Here is a 9,822-nt window from a genome sequence, read left to right as displayed (position 1 = left end):
AAAAGGTTAGTGGCAACGCTTGGAATGCGTTTAAAAGCACTTTAGATGACCTTAAAAGGTTTCTGAAGTTTTTTGGGGAGAAATTGGTGTGGTTTGGTGCTCCTACGTACTCACTTTAACTTCAACTTCAACTTTATTTAAATAAATGCGACTAGGCCAGGTGTCCACATTATATAGCTTTCTGTACTATAAAGCTAAAATGTGAAGTTTAGCATTTTTGGAACCAAGAGAACTGTCCGTAATAAAGGCAGGTCCATAGTGAGAAGTTCGACTGTATTGAAAAAAATAACCGACCCGACCTTTATTACATTTTTCACCAAAAAGACTTCAACCGTTCTAGCAATTACTTGAAAGACATAATATACAGAATTCAACAGCCAAAATACGACTTCATTGTTGCAAATTTACAATATGATTAATGCAATACGATAAGTATCAGATGTCCATTCGCTAAAATGTTAAGCAGGCTAACACACTATAAATTCAAGTGAAGCTCAAGTCAGAAAGTTAAACCGAGCGAAAAAAACATGAAAACAATTATTTTTTGTCACCAGTTCGGTTGATAAAAAGCCGTTTCGTTTTCGATGCGTTTGAATAACATGGGTTCAGCAATTTTTTAACGTGGTACAGAACCGGAAAATATGACGCAAAAAAAAAAAACGTGAATCTTTGTTAGCTCTTGGTTAATTCGCAAATAAGAATTCTGTTGCATTCGAAATATGCTAAAGAGATCTCTAGTTATTTTAAACAACGTTCTTTGGCGTTTTCAACTGTGCGTTGAAATTTTCTTTGTGTTCATCTACTTATTGAGTTGGGCTCAATAAAATGTTTGAATCAACAGTCAAATTTCAAACAACATGGCTCAGACAATGAAAAAGGGGCAGAATTCACGAAGCATGTTACCGAGTTCAGCTAACTATAAAAAAATAACTTCTTATAAAAAGTGTGAATGTTCTATTAAATGGAGATTATTTCACTGTTATGTTATCGCATTGGTACAAGGAGGAAATATTTCTACTTTTCTTATCCTGTACTGTTTGAGATACTTTAAGTACTTTATCCTATGGCATGACTTTTTTGCTTGGGCAAGATAATTAAAATAACAAACTGCTGATACCAGGTTACTAACCTTGTACAAAGCGCGATTATAACATCGCTTGCCAGGGGAACATTCACGACAATGAACAAATTCTAGCTTCAACGGTGTTTTATTTAACAACTGCAGCCAAACCCAAAAATTAGCTCAGATGGCTCTGACAGCCATTAACAATAAATATACACGAATAACGGTTTTTTTTTTAATGGTGAACAAAATTGCCTAACTGGTGAGGCCACAACATTTTAAGTTAACTGAAAGATTATATAAGTTTTTTTTTTTTTTTTAATTGCTTATATTATTGCGCCAAACCAACTTGCCATGGATCCCTTTATAAACGATAACTGAGATCGCCAAGTCCCAGTTGATTTTGAAACATTTCGGTTAACAGACAGTCAAGTCCTGATGACCGGATCCTAATTTGACATAAGACTTGACGTCCCAAGATAGATGGCGGCTGCTATTATTATTTACTCAATTAGAAAATTTTTGGATGATTTTTAATTTTACTCAGCTAGCTCTTAGCCTAACAGCTAAGTAAAAATAAGATTATTTTCGTTACAAAAAATGTTTAAAAAGCTAAAACGGATAAAAACATATTTAAATAGACAAATTGTTTCAGAAATTAGAGCACAAGCGAAGCTTTTTCCATTTATTCATTACCTAGTGGATTCTACAACGCCTTTCATATTCTGTCATATCACTTGTTTTCAAAGGCTTTCAAAATATTGGGATATACGTAATGACCGTACTTTCTACCATTCGCATTATCTTTGACGGTTGAGGTAATGGTTTAGCACACTAGCCAAGCAACAACTACGGCGGCGCCGGGCTACCAAAAGGTCTCTTGAAGATCCTTAGAAAGTGAATTCGCGCTGCTTCAAACTTTGCTAACGCGCTTATTCCACCTGGTTCAATTCGTCAAATGTTGGCAATTCTTTTAGAGTTGTATTCTAAAAGACTGTATCGAAATTCATGAAAAGAAAAAAAAACGTCGTTGTTTTGTGTTCACGTCCTCTACAAAATGTGAAATGACGTCATAGTCTTGCAGTGACGACAAAGAAATGTACAAAAAGCGATAATGCACGTGTAAAATTGTTGTTTGCAAAAAAAAAAACAGTAAAAAAAAGGGTCAATAATTAATAGCTAAGACGTAAATTATGTTTCCTCTCGGCCGTACAAAAAACACGATATCGCTAAGGACAAATGCGTTATACGCCTACAATTTTATTCTCTTCTTTTGCGGTGTGTGTTACAATAAACTTTTTGGCGTTTGTTTTCTGTAGAACTGAAACCCAGTGCGACGTAAATTTTCGCCATTTTTGCCGCGTAAGAAACGAATCTCACAGCACATTGACAGCAACGTAAGATTTGCATCCATAAGTTATGGACTCAAAATTTTGCTTTCCGTACGTGAGAAAAACGAATGGAATAAGTTTTTTAAAAAATTCCTACAAAATAATTTTTGTCTACCTTATTTACTTAGAAAAAACAACTTTCCCTAGTTTTTCTCACGTTTAGAGTCGCTTGAATGCAAACTGATCGGAGTCTTTCAACCAGAGAAGGGTTAGCTTAGCTGGTAAGAGAGTCCTGCTCTTTTGAGCGCGAGGTCGCGAGGTTGATCTTCAATCAGGTTATTTACTATTTCCCTGCAATTTACGTTTTGATATTTTGGTAATCCTGAAAACACTTTCTCAGTATGTTATATAATACTTCAATTTGACTTCTCAAACTTATTAATAATTCATAAAGAAAATACAAAGGAAATAAATGTTTAATGAGTGTTTGGAAATCAGATGAAAAACTGCTCATTTTTGCATCCTTAATTTCTTCTTCTAAAATCATTATGTTTGAGTACAAAGGTGGTAAAACTGTCAATTTATTCGTTTTTTGCTTTTTTCAATTCGCTTTTTTGTCATTTCCCTATAACAACGTTAACATATTACAATTAGTTGAAAATTAAAGGAAAAAGTGATTCCTGAAAACGACTAAGCTCTTGCGTAGCTACATATAGCAATCGGCTTTTGGTGCGGTCCCATCTCCAGTAGGCAGGTTAAACTTAGTACTTTGTGCTTATGCATTTACACTTAAAAATAGTAATTCTTCTTTTGTAACGAGCTTTATATTCGCCTCTTAGCAATAATAATTAATAAGTAATAAGAATTTGAACCGATGGTTGGACGTTTCGCATAAGCGCATGAAGTTTAACTGGAATCCAAATTTGAATCTGATTCGAGTTTTCCTTATTATGATAGTCTACATACCATATCCCCTCACTTGTAAAGTACATATAGAATCAGTTTTATACCGATCTAACCTGATGTTAACGCCTTAACAGGAAACCGGGGGGGGGCTGCTTGAGCTCAAACACAGTTCGATGCCACAATTGAATATCGTCTAAATGGCGCGGTGATGAAATTTATCCGCCTGGCGAAGAAAGCGGGCTGGAGCGAAGACCAAAAATTTATCACCCGTTCAGGATCACAGATCGGTTTGCCTAAGATTGCTACAAGGTGATGAAATTTAGTACAGACAAAGGAAATGATCAAAGAAAATACCGTCTATCGTTAATTAAAATTCAGCCAAATTCATTAACATATGATAAAACTGAAAAAAAAAAGAAGTATGTCTTAATGTTTGAATGTGAAACACGACAACAGAGATAAAATTCATACAACGGATTTAATTCTCATTCTTATTTTTTTCCTTTGGTAGGAACCCAACAAGGCAAATTTTCGTGAAAGTAAGATGATGACATATTTTCCGCTAATGTACTTGTAATCTTAACAGCATTTAATTTTACTATTTACTATCCGTTTTGTGTAAATCACTCTTCTCTACTAATTAGGTTTACATTGCAAGCGAACTTGTAACTTTATTTAGACTCCAGTGGTGATGACAGCAGATTGAGGTCGAGTTTTTTTTTTTCTTCGTAAGAAGTTCTCCAAATGAAGTGAATAAAAACAAAATAGTTGTTTGCAGTTTCTTGGTTTTCATGGCATAAGACCAATATTGTGGAGCAATTAAGATATTGACACTGGTTCCCCTTCAATAACTGCCTTTGGAAAATGTATTCTGGTTAAAATTTTCCCAAGTTATCTCAGTTTTTTGTCTTTGTTTACTTTTTTTCCTTTCACATTCGCTTGGAAACGTTCCGTAAAGAAAATGTAGTTTTTACTGAGTAAAAACTATACATGCCAAAAGAAGGAAGAATATACAATACGCCTATTTCAGACAAAACAATAGGAAGCCGGATACATATATGACGGTTTATATAAAGAGGTAGATAGACAGAAGATCTTTAAGAGAAAAAGCAATCATCTTTTATCTGAAAGAAAGGCAGGAAAGTAACTGACAATTTCTATCATTTGACATTGGAGAAAACGCGAACAAAGGAGCAATTTAGATGATTTAAATTCATTTTTGGCTTCGAGAATAACACGAAAGAAATGTATTATTAACAAAGCATTAATATTGTTACTTGGTGTCGTTGTCTTCTACGAAGTCTCAGCGGGATTAATTTGAGCTCTATAACATAATCTGACCTGACAGTGTTCTAATAGAGAGAACTCTATGTTATCTACAGCGAAAAAGATCCCTAGGACTTCCAACGGGACCTTCAAAAATCCCTACACGAAACGTTTACCCTCGCCGAATAGTGACATGCCCACACTCCATAACTGAAATGCATTAAATATTCAAACCACCGCAAAACAAGTTTGCTGTACTTTATCGAGCTGGAACTACGCGAACAGCAAACGCGCGTGGTACTATAACGGCAATCTTCAGATTGTTTCGAATACCCAAAAAATCCCTGCCCAAATGAAGGCACGCCAAAAAATATTTTCGAAATTTTCCTACCCAAAAAAATTCCAGATTGGAAAATTTCAAACCCCAAGATCCTTTGATCGTCCTCGTCAATGAAATCGGGATGAGCTCAAAGGCCCCCCCGCCCCCACTTCACCGCCAAGGGTTTAGACACTGCTCACCTGTGTATAAACATGCAACCAGAAGATTGTTCACAGCACGACTGAGTCTCTCTTCTCCGTAAAGGTTCCGGATATCGTTTTAACCAGTGACGTAACAAGATCGAGTCCAGTCCTTTACCGTGAATATTCAAGATGGTGCCGAGCGCAATATCACTTATTCGGCTCTTGGACTCCGGTAGGCGACCCTATTCCAAACGACGGCTCGACATTCTGAGTCTTCTTTCTATGTCGTACGGACGAATTGGACGCCGTAAACAAGTTAAACGAGCGAAAAAGTGCTGGTGTACAATATTCTCAGAAAAACATATTTTTTGAAGCATGAAGAGAAAATGTTCGCATGAGGCGGAGATCGCTTTACAAATTAGCTGACGAACTGATAGTGAATCCGCATACATGTGGACGTGGAAATTTTTGAATCCACAAAGGAAAATTTTCGGATTCAGAAATATCCGGATACATGTGGCGGGGCCTTAGTTCAATTTTACTTGTTGTTGTTCGTCAGGCTACTAACCATCCAGGGTTTGCTCAATTTTTTTTCTCCAATACTCACCCCACATACCCTCCTCCTCGGCTCGATTCTTCATCGCCCACTGATCTAAAATTGACGAAGAACTTCACTTGACCAGACCGCAGTCTTCTCTTTTAGTCTCACCAATTCCCGAACGAACTAAACACCACACAAAAGTTTTTTGAAATTCGAATGAAATAGCTTACAATCATACGGTCTGTTACTCTGTCAAACGTCTATTATCTATCACTAGTTGCAGCCATTTGACTGAAATATAAGGCCAAAAAGGCAAGTTTCTTGCTTTCGCGAGAAAACCACGGAAATCATACTAGAGTAAAGAAATGGAGGGAAGGAGAGAAAAAACGCAGTCGCCTGTTTTTCAAAAATCCAGCCAGATAAAAAAAAAATCACCGTTTTTTAATGGACGCCTTTTTTTTAGAGCGCAATACCTTGCATTAGTTTCCTGTGCTCATCTATTTGCTAGTCAAACAACAAAAAAAAAGCTACAATGTTTACGCATTATAATTGGAAAGCTATGGAAGGAGAATGTTAACTACATCCGGCGCTAGAGGTAGTCTTACAAATTGGCCGGTTATATTTTCATTAGGTAAAAATTACCAGTAGCGTGCGATTTAAGTTAAATTTAGCACGAGGTGTTATCCACACGGTTAGCCAATAATACATTTTATTGCAAATTTCCCATTTACTAAATGCCCCTAAAAAAAGATAAGTTATAAAACAAGGAAACTAATTTCATGTTTCATTATACAGAATATCATTTAATTAGTATGTGTAAGTTGTTGCCCGTCATTCCCAAAATTGTCCTCCCATGACTACTAGAATTTTTCTCGGGTTCAAGGAGAGAAATTTCAACATGCACATTCGACTTTCATAGGCTCTTTTCCATATAATTTATATTACTATTTCTAGGGCGTAGAATATTTTTCTTTATACCGTGGATCTCGCTTTATAAAGGTTCGTTTCTATTGATATTCCATCGTAGTTTCATCGTGAACCTTACAGCGATAAATTTGCTCGGATCTGAATCGCACGTAAACTAATAAAAAAAATTAAATCGTACGTAATTTGCTTGCCCATTAAGGAGTTCTTAAGAAATCGTTTAGACGTGTGCGTAAGTTCCATACAGTTCGACTTGGCATTTGGAAATTTTATTTTTTGAGGTGAAGGGGAAATCGGAGTACCCGGAGAAAACTTCTCGTATCAAGCATATAGCATAACATATAGCGTTGTTATTTTATTTCATTTAAAGACACTGTTGAAGATATCATTGCGTTAGAAATAATTTTTCTTTTTCAATAATTTCCCTTAACCCTTTAAGTCCCAATAGTGACAAACAGCAATTTTCTCCTAACAATACCCATACATTATCATGAGATGAGGTTATGAGAATTAATTAAATGATCACCAAAGAGAAAATGCTTTGATCTTTTATCAAATTCTCTCAACTCATTCTTTAAGGAAATGTATAGAGATCAGTTTGGAGAATTTGTATGTGGATATTGGGGCTTAAAGGGTTAAAGATGATTGCAAAATAAGAGGTTTCTCCCCCGACAGTAAACAGTGTCATTGTAGCAGTCTTATTTTTAGGGAGACCCATGTTTTTCGAACTGTTTTCGCGCGTGTGTTTTTGAATAGAAATGTTTCAGTTGATTTAACATGCAGAGTTACATTTACAATGTCAAAATTAAGCGCTTGTCTATCACTGCCATAATTTGCAAACTCAGCATCGCCCCTAAAATGGTGAAGCTGGTGATTTAAAATTTGAAATCACGTCACATGAATCACGTTTGACTGGTTGAAGGGAGATATTTAATAACACCGAGCCATCTTCAGGAAATTGCAACATATACATAAACTAGAGAATATGACATAGATAAATACAGTCGACTCGAACCCTCTATAAGTCGAACCCCCCGCTAACTCGAAGCAATTTTCATTTAATAATCTTACCCTCGAAAACTCAAACTCCCGATAACTCAAACTTTTCCTATTTCCCTTCAAGGTTCGAATTATAGGGAGTCGACTGTACGTGAAATCTGTATTTGAAGTTAGTCGTAATTCCCACTCTGATTCAGTTGTAAGCTTTAATAAAAACTGGAGTTCACCTCAGTCATACATTGCATACTGGTCAGTCAAAAATGTCGTCAAAATTCAGTTGCTTTATTGTGCTTATCTAAACCGGCAGCATGAATGAAATTTGTTTTTCTTTATGCGTTTTCAATCCCTTATATGAACTGCCGGAGGGGTCGCAAATATACTTTACCCGTTTTACAATATTACTTTGACAAGAAATTAAATGAACGAATGAAAGTGATCGATGAACATTTGTACAGATTTTCTCCTCTTGCTTGCTCCCAATTCGATGTCATCTGTATTGCATTTTAATATATTTACACAAACTTCAAAAGCAACCTTGATGTCTCCTGAGTATGTACTCAAAGGTATAATATTTAAAAGACAGAATGACGTAAGAAAAAGCAAAAATGCCAGCTAAAAATCTTGATTCTGAATCTAGAATCTCGTTTAAGTTTCATAAGAAATGTCGCTGATTTCAGCTGAAAGAAAATTAAAGAAATAATTACTAAGTAATTTCCATGCATTGTGAAAAATCGCAAGATGACTTTATGTTTAGGTTTTAAGCCACAAAAATTGTAATATTTAAACGTAAACTAAAACTTTTATATTTCAAAATGTCACTTGACAAGGTGAAAACGTTTCTCAGTAAAAAAAATTACTAATTAATTTCAAAAATTACCCTAAAGCCAGTTATTAAATGATTTTAAGCTCAGTTTTGATGGTTTACTCTAAAGGATGTAAAAAAGGCAAATTTTACAGGCTAGAGTCATAAAGAGGTGCATGCCGAGCAGATTGATCTAAGCCAGCTGCTTTCACGCGTGAGACACTGAATCTACACTGGCAAGTAACTATTGGCCACACTTAAAGTGATCTAGCGTTTTCATACCCACTTGCCTTTCAATTTTCATGGACTAATTTGATAATATACTGGAGAAAAAAGCAGTTGCTTTTGTTGTAACTTAGTACAAGACAGTTTACTTCCATTGATCTCTCGGCCAGCTGCTTTACCTAACCGCCCGGTTGTCCCTTGTATGTCTCATTGTAGAACCCTGTTCCAAATGGGTCATGGCCGTGTTGTTCGAGCTTCGTTTCGGTTGCAATACCTTCCGTCTTAGCCCAAGACATTTCACGTAAGTTTCCCTAAAGCGTTTGTTGTGAAAAGTGTACAGTGGAGGATTTAGAGCGGAGTTAAGATAGCCCAGTAGTAAGAACATAAAAGGTAATTCAGGTGGGATTTTTTGAGGCTGTTCTTCTCCATGAAAAATAACCGCCAAACTAAGGAGAGTGTGAGGCATCCAGCAGAAGAAGAAAGCGCACACTATGGTTAAAATGTTCTTGGCTGCTTTCATGTTACGTTTAAATCTTTTCTTATATCTTTTCTGTCGCTTTGATCTCTTCAATGCGCTCTCCAAATTTCCATCCGCAGACATCAGCTCAGAAGTACAACCTTCAAACTTTGAGTGCTGAATATTTCGCGCAATCATGAAAATCTTGAAATAAAGAAAGCACATGACCAAGAGTGGAAAGATAAAATTCACGACCGAGCTGAGTATGGAGTATTGCTCTGTAATGTTGAAATAGCAAATGTTTTCTTCCACGCTATAGGATCGAAATTTCCACCCCATCACCGGGATCAGCGCAAAGAGTACGGAATACACCCATACGAAAACTATCACCGCAAACGCTCTTGTGCGCGTCATAAAAGGGCATTGTCGGTATCGATTCAGTGGATCCTTTAGGCTCTTATACCGGTCAACGCTCACTACTAAAAGGTTCCAAATAGAAGACGGTACAGTAACAAGGTACGTAGTCGTCCATGCCACGCAGAGGCCCTCGCTATGAGTCCATTTGTGGCCGACAAGTTGTTGATCCACATCAAAAGGCATGGAGAGAGATGCTGTCAACAGATCGCTGATTGCCAACGAGAAAATAAACAACATGGTGGGTGAAGAACGAAGCTGCTTGTTAGCAAGAATGGCGACACATACCAATAAATTTCCAATAATTGCAGCTATGATGATAATAATTAGTATACATGCTGTGACCAGGAGAAAAGTTCGCGAAGGTGCTGTTGAGCTGTGGGTGTTAAAGTTTGTTTCGTAGGTTACAACACTACTGTTGCTACCATTCAT

General features: G+C 36.4%; 1 protein-coding gene across 1 annotated transcript; it reads right to left on the bottom strand.

The window, feature by feature from the left end:
• Window positions 1-8,694: 8,694 nt before the first annotated feature.
• Window positions 8,695-9,822, bottom strand: LOC140938343 (histamine H2 receptor-like). The gene has a single exon (XM_073387831.1). The coding sequence runs from the start codon at window positions 9,820-9,822 to the stop codon at window positions 8,695-8,697; it is 1,128 nt and encodes a 375-aa protein (XP_073243932.1).

This window comes from Porites lutea, chromosome 5 (assembly GCF_958299795.1).
Source record: "Porites lutea chromosome 5, jaPorLute2.1, whole genome shotgun sequence".
In the NCBI taxonomy this organism is placed as follows: Eukaryota; Metazoa; Cnidaria; class Anthozoa; order Scleractinia; family Poritidae; genus Porites; species Porites lutea.
Note: the sequence above shows the minus strand (reverse complement) of the source record. Positions and strands in the feature narration are given on the sequence as shown.